At 39.6% G+C, this 13,743-nt stretch overlaps 1 protein-coding gene across 2 annotated transcripts in view; it reads left to right on the top strand.

Annotated features, from left to right (window-relative positions):
- The window catches only part of NINL (ninein like), a 173,102-nt gene that overhangs the window by 128,727 nt on the left and 30,632 nt on the right, over positions 1-13,743 (top strand). For both annotated transcript variants that reach the window (XM_049650110.1, XM_049650111.1), the window contains 2 exons: positions 3,141-3,245; positions 4,363-4,432. In XM_049650110.1, coding sequence (XP_049506067.1) covers positions 3,141-3,245; positions 4,363-4,432 — 175 coding nt within the window. The remainder of the gene's footprint in view (positions 1-3,140; positions 3,246-4,362; positions 4,433-13,743) is intronic.

Here is a 13,743-nt window from a genome sequence, read left to right as displayed (position 1 = left end):
CAAAGTTAGTGGCTTAAAACAACACAATTTATTATTTTATAGTTTTGGAGTTTAGAAGGAAATGGGTATGACTGGACCAAAATTAAGATGTTGGCAGGGTTGCCTTCCTGTAGTTATAGAAGATAATTGCTCTTCTTGCCTTTTCTAGCTTCTGTGGGCTGTTTGCATTCCTTGTTTTTGGCCCCCTTCCATCTCTAAAGACAGTGATGACTGGTCAGGTCTGCCTTACATCACATCATTCTGATACCCACTATCCTGCCCCTTCCCTCCACGTTTAAGGACCCTGTGATTACATTGGGCCCATCTGGAGGATTCAAGATTTATAGCTGTAGCTCATTCATATGGTTCATTGCTGTGGAGTGTTATGTGAATATACTACAGTTTACTCATTCACTTGTTGATGGGCAATTTGAGTAGTCTTTAGTTTAGGTTTTGGTCATCACAAATAGTACTGCTAAGAAAGTTCTTGTCCATGTCTTTTGGAACATTTATGTTGGAGTGTACCTAAGAATGGAATTGTCAGGTGATAGGGCATAGGTGTGGTTTTCTTTCTACCTACTGTATTTAGAAAAGCATTGTGCCCATTGAATTTGTGTCTTATGAAAAACTTCCAGCCATTATTTATTTATTCTTTTTTTTTAATATGAAATGTATTGTCAAATTGGTTTCCATACAACACCAAGTGCTCATCCCAACAGGTGCCCTCCTCAATACTCCTCACCCACCCCCACCCACCCCCCATCAACCCTCAGTTTATTATTCTTTAAGTAGACTTCACATCCAGCATGGAGCTCATTGTGGGGTTTGAACTTATCCTGAGATCAAGACCTGAGCTGAGATCGAGTCAGACACAACCAACTGAGGCATCTAGGCGCCCCTTCCAGCCATTATTTTTAAAACATGGATTTTCCTCTTGCTCTACAATTAGATGTATGATGTTAGAGCTTTTCACTTTCCCTCCTTTTCTTCCCTTCCATATCTTCTTTTCTCACTTGTCTCATTCTGGGTGCTTTTTTTCCCCATTTCTGTGTTCCAGATCAGTAATTCTTCGTTCAGCTCTATCTAAATCTGCCATTTAACCCATTCAATGAGATTTTAGTTTGACATTGCCTTTTTTTTTTTTTTTTCATTTCCAAAAATCCTATTTTGTCCTGTTTGGTCTGATCATTTTTGATAGTTTTTTGTTGCTTATTTATTTTTTTATTTCCATCTTTTATTTACATAAACATTTTATTATATTTATCTCTAATTTGTGTCTGGTAATTCCAATATCTGAGGTTCCTATGGGATCTAATTCTGTTGTTTTGCTTCTGCTGCCTCTCAGAGGCAGCTTTTTTCCATGTATGTTGTGGTGATCTTTGTAAGCTAATGTTTACATGATGTTAATCACTGGGAATCTCAGGAGCCACAGTAGAGGGTGCTTTCTGCAGAAAGGGTAGGTATTGCATTTGCTGAGAATTGAGAGCCTCCCAATCCAGGGCCACTTTAACCTCCTTTTAGGGCACTGGCTTAATGCAGGAGTCCATGCTGCTGATGGCAGTGCTGACATAGGCATTGGCCTCAGGGTAACTCTATCTTTGTTTTGCTTAATACTCAAAGCTGGGGTTTCAGCTTCCAGGTTTTTGTTTTGTTAGAGGGCCCTTGGAGGTTTCCATTACCATCTGTGAGGACAATCACCCATTATATGATCAGCCTCACACTTCTCTAATTGCTTGGTGTGGTGAGGTGGATAGGATAGGACGCCATCAGCTTATCTGAGGTCCAGGAAGCTTTAAGTGGGAACTGCCCCGCTTCCGCGCCCCCCCCCCAATCTGCACTGAATCAATTTTTTTCCCATTCTGGAGTCAGAATGGTACTTTCCAAACACAGACCTCATTTGTTTCACTCCCCTGCTTAAAACCTTTTACTGCTTTAAAAATTCCAATGATTAACCTTTCCTTATTTTTCCCTTTAGTTTCTCATGAGATAAAATGAAGTCACATTTATGCTTATTAAGAAGACATTTATGCTTGGTATTATAAACATATTACATAAAATGAACATGACAAGATCACGTGGCTTTGAGTATTTTTCGATTAAAACAATTAGAAGCTAATGCCAAATAAGGACCAATGGGGGAAATAAATGTCAACCAGACCAGTATCTACTAAGAATAAATTTCTTTCTTTTTTTTTTAAATGTTTACTTATGTTTTGAGAGAGAGAGAGAGAACAAGTGGGGTAGGAAGAGAGAGAGAGGGAGACGCACAATCCGAAGCAGACTCCAGGCTCCGAGCTGTCAGCACAGAGCCCAGTTTGGGGTTAGGACCCACAAACTGTGAGATCATGACCTGAGTTAAAACCAGACGCTCAACTGACTGAGCCACCCAGGCGCCCCTGAAGAAGAAATTTCTTGTGCAGCAAATAGGGTTTTAAGCTGTCTCTTTCATGATCTTTACTGGTAAATTGCTCATCTATCATACGTCACTAGTGTTACATTAGTGGAGACCTCTAAGTTATAAGAGAGCAAAAGTGGCTCCAGGCAGACATCGTTCATGTAGTAACTGTTCATGCTTGCTTCTTTCCATTGAGGCCTCTGCCTTGTGTCAGGTATGATGCCCACTAATGTGGACATCTTCCCAGTTTCTCCTCCCTAGTGTTGACCTCAGAGTGTACAATGAGGGGAGCTCTCACTAAAAAGGAAAATGTGTTTTGGTCTTCTGATTCCTTATGTTCCTGAGCTCTATGTCAGAGTTCCTTGGTGGGAGATGAATATCCTTTGCCGTAACCTGAGGACACACAGCCAGCGTTGTGCATTCATACCAACTGTGAGCATACTCCTATTGCAGTTAGTGGTTGTAAGATGCAGTAACAGATTACCTATAAATATAAACAGAACCAAGGTGCTGAATACATTAGTGAGTTGTTGATTGTGTGACTGTTTTAGAAGGTAAGAAAGCTTTATTTTCTGTAGCTTATTGCTTAGGAGATGCAAACCATAGCATGTTAGCCGTGCATAGAAAAAATAATAGTGTGCCCTGTGCCATCATCCAGGGATGATGCAAGATCACCATGACTTCCAGCTGCAAGACCAGACTCAGGTGGACTGCATGTGGCCAGCTCCTGGAGTCCCCAGCTTCTTTTTTTCAATTTTTCATGCAGAATCGAGTTGGATAGGCTTTCTGAAGAAAATACATTGTTGAAAAATGAGCTGGGAAGGATTCAGCGAGAGCTTGAAGCTGCAGAAAAGACAAATGATGCACAGAGGTAAGGGCCCTGGCTCAGTCGTTATAACTGGACTCCAGTCTGCAACATGCTTTGCTTTTTGTGTAGTGGGCTTAGAAGGTACTGCTGTGGAAAGTGGGAAGTGTTAACACACCAACGCTGAGTTCCAGAAAACCACAAAGGCGAGCCATGCTGACCTCTGACCAGCCCTGATAAGCGTGGGAGGGCTCAGATCCCTTTCCAGATGTTGGCAGCCACGTTCATTCCTGGGCTCCTAAGTATGAGGTAGAACGTGTGCACACTGCGGCACAGTCAGCACCGCGGTGGACAGCTCCAGCTTGGGCCACTTCTCTCTGAAGTCTGTATAAGCACTTTCCATCCCATGGAGCTGCTCCGTATCACACCTCAGGGTGGGGGTGGGGGGCAGTGAGTATTTCTTTAGCAATAAGAGATGCTTCTGGGGCCATTTTGGAATCTGTTTTTTCATGTTTTGATAATGATTTTAGTTGGGCTTCTCCATGGTTTGTGGATTTCAGTGGGTTAGAATAAGGGGTAGAGGTGGGGAAGGGGAGCAGGAACTGAGGCAGGAGAGACTGTGTTTGTGGAGGGGAGAAAGCACAGAGTACCCATCTGTGGCTTTCTGCTTTCACTACTGTAGTCTTATCCAAGGACAGTTTGTTTGACTTTTTTTTTTTTTCATCTCTGAAGTTCAACATGATTAAAATATGGCATCCCCAGAGCAGATGGTCAACAACTGGTTGGTAGTATGTTACAGCATTTCAGAAATCTAAAAGTTTTTTTCCCCTCTAGAAACTGTTGTTTCTCTAATCTGCTGCCAGGGCCCATTTCCCAACAGACCCCAGCAGATATAAGGCTGTTTTGTTTTGGTCCTATTTATGCTGCTTAGTGTGAATCGTCACATGTTTTCTAAAGAGATATTACTATGTGTGGCTGAAGAATGTCATGGAGGGTGTTTGTTCTTACGGTATTGGCAGTGTTCCTCTGGTTCCGAGGGTTGGGGTCCCGACTGGATGGGCAGCGGCAGTAGTGTAGAACAGTGACAGAGCAGGTGTGAATGTCCGTTTTGTGGCTGCGAACCCAATGACGGGAAAAAGAAACTGGCTGGTCAGTGACATTGTTAATTTTGCTTCTCCAATAGGAAGGAAATCGAGATTTTAAAGAGAGACAAGGAAAAGGCCTGCTCTGAAATGGAGGAACTCAACAAACAGGTCAGGTATTGACTCCTGCATGACGCTTAACACCACTCTCCTTTTTTCATTATTTTGAGATCATTTCAAACTTACAGAAAGGAAGGACAGAACTTTTTTCTGAAAGATCTGAGAGTGATTTGCCAAGCCATCCATCCCTTCCCTGACTCAAAGGATATGAATGTGGATGCAAAAGTGCTGTCTGAGCCTCCACCCCATTGAGCTTTGCCAGCTGTCCTCTCACCTTCAGAATCACGTGGCTCCTTCAGTTGGTCCTTGGTTTTTAGGACCAGGGTGCTTTTGAAGATTATAAACAGTTATTTTGTAGGAAATAACTCTGTTTGGTTTGTCTGATGTTTTCTTGTGATTAGATTTAGATTAGGTCTCTTTGTCCCATAATTTGTCCCATTACTAGTGATGTTGGCTTTGATTCCTGGTTAGGTGGTGTTGGCCAGGCTTCTCCACAGTAAGGTTACTTTTCCCTTTGTAATGGTGAGTATTGTATGGTAGATACTTTAATATTATGTAAATACCCCATTCCCCATCGAATTCTTACCCTTTATTTTAGCATCCTTTATTTCTTGCTACGATGGTGGCCAGTTGGTAACTAATTCCACCATTCCTTTTATGTTTATTGGTATTTCAAATGTGTAAGGAAGAGCTTTCTTTTCACTTATTTATTCATTACATTATCCTATTACTATCCTAGGTTCCTACTTTTTCTCAATGGGTTATAATACATTACTATCAGTATTTATTTTCGTGCTCAAATTGTCTCAGATTTGGCCAATGAGAGCCCCTTCTCAGTGGTTTCTGGTCCTCAAGATGAACGCTGATCATTTTTTGAGCACTTCTTTACTTTCTGGTACCCCCAGATATTCCAAGTTCATCTAATACTTCCCCTGCCTGAGCCCTATAATCAGCTACTCCCCCAAGTAGCTTCTGGTGACTGTTAGTGTAGAATAGTGTTTGGAGACCAAGACCTGGGCACTAGGAGTGCCCACTGCTCCTGGGGTGTCACTACTTCCAGGCATAGTTAGTGGATAGTTATGGAGTGTGTATGTACTTAGAGTTTCATCAGTGAATGTGCATGTAGTTTCATGAATATTTATTTATATCTGTCTCTCTATTGAAAATCATGAATTCAAACCCATATATGCAGTTCCCACCTAATATCTTAGGGATGATCCTAGTTTCTCCCTTTCTATATTTGTAACTCATATCTCCAACAGTGAGAATCCTGGTTTCTATCCTCAGAAGATCTACTTACTTTTGATTAGCCTCCTTTATCCCATGCATAAATGCCCTTCCCATTTTGTTTCAGCACTGACCCCACACTAGTCCTCTCTCTGCCCCCTTACACGGATGCTTTCATATTTGGTCTCCTTTAGTGGTTTTTGGGTGGATTATTAAGGAGGAAGCACACAAGCTGGGATGTGTCATTCTTGTTTTTCTTTATTCTTTTTTAAATTGATATTGTTATTAAAGATTATAGACTCATGTAGTTATAAGAAATATAGAGAAATCCTTTAAACACTTTGACCAGTTTCCCCCAACGGTAACATTTATTTAAATTTCACTTAGTTAACATACAGTGTAATATTAGTTTCAGGTGTACAATATAGTGATTCATCACTTACATACAACACTTAGTGCTCATCATGATAAGGGCACTCATTAGTCCCCATCACTTATTTCACCCATCCCCCCACCCACCTCCATTCTGGTAGCCATCAGTTCTCTATAGTTAAGAGTCTGTTTCTTAGTTTGCTTCTCTCTTTTTTTCTCTATGCTCCTTTGTTTTGTTACTTAAATTTTTTTTTAACATTTTACTTATTTTTGAGTGAGACAGAGTGCGAGCAGGGAAGGGTCAGAGAGAGAGGGAGATACAGAATCCAAAGCAGGCTCCAGGCTATGGGCTGGAGCCCAACACGGGGCTTGAACCCACAAACTGTGAGATCATGACCTGAGCCAAAGTCGGACGATTAACCAACTGAGCCACCCAGGTGCCCCTCCTTTGGTTTGTTTCTTAAATTCCACGTATGAGTGAAACCATATGGTATTTGTCTTTCTGTGATTTATTTCACTTAGCATTATACTCTCTAGTTCCGTTGTGTCATTGCAAATGGAAAGATTTTATTCTTTTTTTATGGCTGAATAATATTCCAGTGTGTGTGTGTGTGTGTGTGTGTGTGTGTGTGTGCGTGTGCGTGTGTGTGTGTGTATACTTACAAACATACACTCCACATCTTTTTTATCCACTCATCAGTCAGTGGACACTTGAGCTATTTCCATAATGTGGCTATTGTAGATAATGCTCCCATAAACATTGGAGTGTATATATGTCATTGAAATAGTATTTTTAGTATATATACTGTTGAATTAGTATTCTGTGGATAAATACCTAGTAGCGTGGCTGCTGGATTATAGGGGAGTTCTATTTCTAACTTTTTGAGGAACCTCCATGCTGTTTTCCAGAGTGGCTGCACCAGTTTGCATTCCCACCAACAGTACAAGAGTGTTCCCCTTTCTCCACATCCTCGCCAGTGCCTGTTGTTTCTTGTATTGTTGATTTTAGGCATTCTGACAGGTGTGAGGTGATATATCATTGTAGCTTTGATTTGTATTTCTCTGGTAATGAGTGATGTTAATCATCTTTTCCTGTGTCTGTTGACCATCTGAATGTCTTCTTTGGAAAAATGTCTATTCGTGTGTTCTTCCCATTTTTAAATTGGATTGTTTTTTGGGTGTTGAGTTTGATAAGTTCTTTATATATTTTGGATATTAACCTTTTATCAGATATGTCATTTGCAAATATCTTCTCCCATTCCATAGGCTGCCTTTTAGTTTTGTTGGTTGTTTCCTTCATTCTATAGAAGCTTTTTATTTTGATGAAGTCCTGATAGTTTATTTTTGCTTTTGTGTCCCTTGCCTCAGGAGGCATATGTAGAAAGAAGTTGCTATGGCTGATCTCAGAGACATTACTGCCTATGCTCTCTTCTAGGATCTTTCTGGTTTCAGGTCTCACATTTAGGTCTTTAATCCATTTTAAGTATAATTTGGTGCATGGTGAAAGAAAGTAGTCCAGTTTCATTCTTCTGCATGTCTCTGTCCAGTTTTCCTAGCACCATTTGTTGAAGAGACTGTCTCTTTCCCAATGGATATTCTTCCCTGCTTTGTCAAAGATTAAATGACCATACAGTTGTGGGTTCATTTCTGGGTTTTCTATTCTATTCTATTGATGATTGTGTCTATTTTTGTGACAGTTCCATACTGTTTTGATTACTACAGCTTTGTAATATAGCTTGAAGTCCAGAATTGTGATGTCTCCAGCTTTGCTTTTCTTTTTCAGGATTGCTTTGGCTATCTGGTGCCTTTTGTGGTTCCATACAAATTGTAGGGTTTCTTGTTCTAGTTCTGTGAAAAATGCTGTTGGTATTTGGAAAGGGATTCTATTAAATGTGTAGATTGCTTTTGGTAGTATAGATATATACTATATATACTATAAATATATATAGATATATCTGGTAGCATAGATATAATGTATAGATACATATTTTAGCAATATTTGTCCTTCTTACCCATGCACATGGAAGTCTTTCCACGTTTGTGTCATTTTCAGTTTCTTTCATCAGTGTTTTATAGTCTTTCAGCTCTTTGGTTAGGTTTATTCCTAGGTATCTTATTGTCTTTGTGTAATAATAAATGGGACTGATTCCTTAATTTCTCTTTCTGCTCCTTCATTATGTCTAAAATGCAGCAGATTTCTGTGCATTGATTTTGCATCCTGCAACTTTACTGAATTCTTTTATCAGTTCTAGCAGTTTTTTTTGTGGAGTCTTTTGGGTTTTCTCTATATAGTATCATATCATCTGCAGATGATGAAAGTTTCACCTCTTCCTTGCCAATTTTGACGCTTTTTATTTCTTTTTGTTGTCTGATTTCTATGGCTAGGACTTCTAGTACCATGTTGAATAAAAGTGGTGAGAGTGGACATTCCTGTCTTGCTCCTGATCAGAGAGGAAAAGTTCTCAGTTTTCAAATGCCATTGAGGATGATTCTAGCTCTGGATTTTGCATATATGACCTTTATCATTTTTTTTTCCAACGTTTTTTTGGTTTTTTTAATTTATTTTTGGGACAGAGAGAGACAGAGCATGAACGGGGGAGGGGCAGAGAGAAAGGGAGACACAGAATCGGAAACATGCTCCAGGCTCCGAGCCATCAGCCCAGAGCCTGACGCGGGGCTCAAACTCACGGACCGCGAGATCGTGACCTGGCTGAAGTCGGACGCTTAACCGACTGCGCCACCCAGGCGCCCCTATGACCTTTATCATTTTGAGGTATGTTTCCTCTAAACCTACTGTGTTGAGAGTTTTTATCATGAATGGGTGTTGTACTTTATCAAATGCTTTTTCCTCATCTATTGAAATGATCATATGGTTCTTACCTTTTCTTTTATTAATGCAATGTGCCACATTGATTGATTTGCAAATATTGAACCAGGCCTGCAACCCAGGAATAAATCCCACTTGATCATGGTGAATTATTCTTTTAATGTATTGTTGGATTTGTTTTGCTAGTATTTTATTGAGAATTTTTACAGTCATGTTCATCAGAGAAACAGGCCTGTAGTTCTCTTTTTTAGTGGAGTCTTTGGTTTTGGTATCAGGGTAATGATAGAATGAATTTGGCAGTTTTCCTCCCTTTTCTAATTTTTTGAATAGTTTGAGAAGAATAGGTATTAACTGTTGTTTAAATGTTTGGTAGAATTGGGGCACCTGGGTGGCCAGTGGGTTAAGTGTCTGACTCTTGGTTTTGGCTCAGGTCATGACGTTGCAGTTCCTGAGTTCAAGCTCCGTATCAGGCTCTGCACTGACAGCAGAACCTGTTTGGGATTCTCTCTGTCTCCCTCTCTCTCTGCCTCTCCCCTGCTCATGTGCTCACTTTCTCTCTCTGCCTCTCTCTCTCTCTCTCTCTCTCCCTCTCTCTCTCCCTCTCCCTCTTCCTTTCCCTCTCCCTCTCTCTCAAAATAAAGAAATAAATTTTAAAAAAATATTTGGTAGAATTTGCCTGTGAAGCCATCTGATCCTAGAGTTTTGTTGGGAGATTTTTGATTACTGATTCAGTTTCTTTGCTGGTTATTGGTCTGTTTAAATTTTTTCTTTTTTCAGTTTTAGTAGGCTATATGTTTCTAGGAATTTATCCATTTCTTCCAGGTTGTCTAGTTTGTTGGCATATAATTTTTCATAGTTTGTATTTCTGTGGTGTTGGTTATTTCTTCTCTCCCATTTGTGATTTTATATATTTGGGTCCTTTCTCTTTTATTTTTGATTGGTCTGGCTGGAGGATTATTAATTTTATTAACTTTTCAAAGAACTACCTCCTGGTTTCATTGATCAGTTCTGCTTTTTGTTTTGTTTTGGTTTTTAGTTTCTATATAATTTGTATCTGTTCTAATCTTTATTATTTCCTTCCTTCTACTGGTTTTGGGGTTTTTTTGTTTTTCTTTTTCTCGCTCCTTTAGGTATAAGGGTAGGTTGTTTATTTGAGATTTTTCTTGCTTCTTGAGGTAGACCTGTATTCCTATAAACTTCCCTTTTATGACTGCTTTTGCTGCATCCCAAAGGTTTTGAATCTTCCACTGGTAACATTTTACAAAACTATAGTATAATATATATATTAGTCTGCTAAGGCTGCCATAACAAAATACCGCAGACTGAGTGGCTTACACAACAGAAATATATTTCCTTACAATTCTCAAGGTTAGAGGTCCAAGATCAAGGGGTTGGTGGGTTAATTTCATGAAGCCTCTCTTGTATAATTTTTTTTAACGTTTATTTATTTTTGAGACAGAGAGAGACAGAGCATGAACGGGGGAGGGTCAGAGAGAGAGGGAGACAAGAATCTGAAACAGGCTTCAGGCTCTGAGCTGTCAGCACAGAGCCCAACACAGGGCTTGAACTCACGAACTGCGAGATCATGACCTGAGCTGAAGTCGGACGCTTAACCGACTGAGCCACCCAGGCGCCCCTGAAGCCTCTCTTGTAGATGGCTGTCTTCTTCCTGTGTCCTCATGTGGTCTTCCCTCTTACATGTTGGTATCCTAATCTCTTCTTAATAGGACACTATCAGATTAGAGCACGCTCATAGCACCTCTTTTTCCCTTAATCACCTCTTTAAAGACCCTGTCTCTAAATAAAGTCACATTCTGAGGTATTGAGAGAATGAACTTCAACATATAATTTTGGGTGGACAGGAATTAGCCTATAACAAATATTTTAAACAATCTATTGATGTTGATGCAATACATGGGTGTTATTCACATTTCCCCAGTTTTACTTGTGTACTCATGTGAGTGTGTGTGTGTGTGTGTGTGTGTCACTGTGTACGTATGTGTGTATTGGTGTATGTATGTGTATATGTGTGGTGTATGTGTGTATGTGTATGCATGCATGTGTGTATATGTATGTCTGTGGGGGGGGTGTATGTCTGTGAGGGGGGGGAGGTGTGTGTATTGAGTTCCATTTGATTTTATTGCCTCTGTGCATTCATGTATCCACCACCACAGTCAAGATACTAAACAGTTTCAACTCCTCAAGGATCCTTCATGTTGCTCTTTTATAACCATACCTACTTCCTTCCTTCCTCCAGCATCTAACCCCTACAATCACTCATCAGTCCTTGATTTCTAAAACTATCATTTCAAAATGTTGTTTAAAAAGAATCACACAGAATGTAACCTTTGGGAATGACTTTTCTTGCCCATCATACTTCCCTGGAGATTCAGGGAAGTGTTGCCTGTACAGTAGTTCGCTTCTTTTTATTGCTGAATATTAGTCCATTGGGTTGATATACCACAATTTAACACTCACGTTTTCTTTTTTTAATTTTTTTAATGTTTATTCACTTTTTTTTCTATTATGAAATTTATTATCAAATTGGTTTCCATACAACACCCAGTGCTCATTTAACAGGTGCCCTCCTCAAGCCCATCACCCACCCCCCCATAAACCCTCAGTTTGTTCTCAGTTTTTAGGAGTCTCTTATGTTTTGGCTCCCTCCCTCTCTAACCATTTTTTTTTCTTCCCATCCCCCATGGTCTTCTGTTAAGTTTCTCAGGATCCACATAGGAGTAAAAACATATGGAATATGTCCTTCTCTGTATGACTTATTTCACTTAGCATAACACTCTCCAGTTCCATCCATGTTGCTACAAAAGGCCAGATTTCATTCTTTCTCATTGCCACGTAGTATTCCATTGTGTATATAAACCACAATTTCTTTATTCATCAGTTGATGGACATTTAGGCTCTTTCCATAATTTGGCTATTGTTGAGAGTGCTGCTATAAACATTGGGGTACAAGTGCCCCTATGCATCAGTACTCCTGTATCCCTTGGGTAAATTCCTAGCAGTACTACTGCTGGGTCATAGGGTAAGTCTATTTTTAATTTTCTGAGGAACCTCCACACTGTTTTCCAGAGCGGCTGCACCTGTTTGCATTCCCACCAACAGTGCAAGAGGGTTCCCGTTTCTCTACATCCTCTCCAGCATTTATAGTCTCCTCTTTTGTTTATTTTAGCCTCTCTTCACTGGCATGAGGTGATATCTGTGTGTGGTTTTGATTTGTATTTCCCTGATGAGGAGCGACGTTGAGCATCTTTTCCTGTGCCTGTTGGCCATCTGGATGTCTTCTTTAGAGAAGTGTCTATTCATGTTTTCTGCCCATTTTTTCATTGGATTATTTGTTTTTCGGGTGTGGAGTTTGGTGAGCTCTTTATAGATTTTGGATACTAGCCCTTTGTCCTATATGTCATTTGCAAATATCTTTTCCCATTCTGTTGCTTGCCTTTTAGTTTTGTTGATTGTTTCCTTTGCAGTGCAGAATTTTTTTATCTTCATGAGGTCCCAATAGTTCATTTTTGCTTTTAATTCCCTTGCCTTTGGGAATGTGTCAAGTAAGAAATTGCTGCAGCTGAGGTCAGAGAGGTCTTTTCCTGCTTTCTCCTCTAGAGTTTTGATGGTTTCCTGTCTCACATTCAAGTCCTTTATTCATTTTGAGTTTGTCTTTGTGAATGGTGTAAGAAAGTGGTCTAGTTTCATCCTTCTGCATGTTGCTGTCCAGTTCTCCCAGCACCATTTGTTAAAGAGACTATTTTCCATTTGATATTCTTTCCTGCTTTGTCAAAGATTATTTGGCCATGCTTTTGTGGGTCTAGTTCTGGGGTTTCTATTCTATTCCTTTGGTCTATGTGTCTTTTTTGTGCCAATACCATGCTGTCTTGATGATTACAGCTTTGTAGTAGAGGCTAAAGTCTGGGATTGTGATGCCTCCTGCTTTGGTCTTCTTCTTCAAAATTACTTTGGCTATTTGGGGCCTTTTGTGGTTCCATGTAAATTTTAGGATTGCTTGTTCTAGTTTCAAGAAGAATGCTGGTGCAATTTTGATTGGGATTGCATTGAATGTGTAGATAGCTTTGGGTAGTATTGACATTTTGACAATATTTATTCTTCCAATCCATGAGCACAGAATGTTTTTCCATTTCTTTATATCTTCTTGAATTTCCTTCATAAGCTTTCTGTAGTTTTCAGCATACAGATCTTTTACATCTTTCGTTAGGTTTATTCCTAAGTATGTTATGATACTTGGTGCAGTTGTGAATGGGATTAGTTTCTTTATTTGTCTTTCTGTTGCTTCATTATTAGTGTATAAGAATGCAACTGATTTCTGTACATTGATTTTGTATCCTGCAACTTTGCTAAATTCATGTATCAGTTCTAGGAGACTTTTGGTGGAGTCTGTCGGATTTTCCACGTATAATATCATGTCATCTGCAAAAAGTGAAAGCTTGACTTCATCTTTGCCAATTTTGATGCCTTTGATTTCCTTTTGTTGTCTGATTGCTGATGCTAGAACTTCCAACACTGTGTTAAACAACAGCGGTGAGAGTGGACATCCCTGTCGTGTTCCTGATCTCAGGGAAAAAGCTCTCAGTTTTTCCCCATTGAGGATGATGTTAGTTGTGGGCTTTTCATAAATGGCTTTATGATGTTTAAGTATGTTCCTTCTATCCCGACTTTCTCGAGGGTTTTTATTAAGAAAGAATGCTGAATTTTGTCAAATGCTTTTTCTGCATCGATTGACAGGATCATATGGTTCTTTTCTTTTATTAATGTGATGTATCACATTGATTGATTTGCAAATGTTGAACCAGCCCTGCAGCCCAGGAATGAATCCCACTTGATCATGGTGAATAATTCTTTTTATATGCTGTTGAATTCGGTTTGCTAGTATCTTATTGAGAATTTTTGCATCCATATTCATTAGGGA

Source organism: Panthera uncia, assembly GCF_023721935.1.
Source record: "Panthera uncia isolate 11264 chromosome A3 unlocalized genomic scaffold, Puncia_PCG_1.0 HiC_scaffold_11, whole genome shotgun sequence".
Lineage (NCBI taxonomy): Eukaryota > Metazoa > Chordata > Mammalia > Carnivora > Felidae > Panthera > Panthera uncia.
The sequence above is the reverse complement of the archived record's forward strand: the minus strand, read 5'-3'. Positions and strand labels throughout refer to the sequence as shown.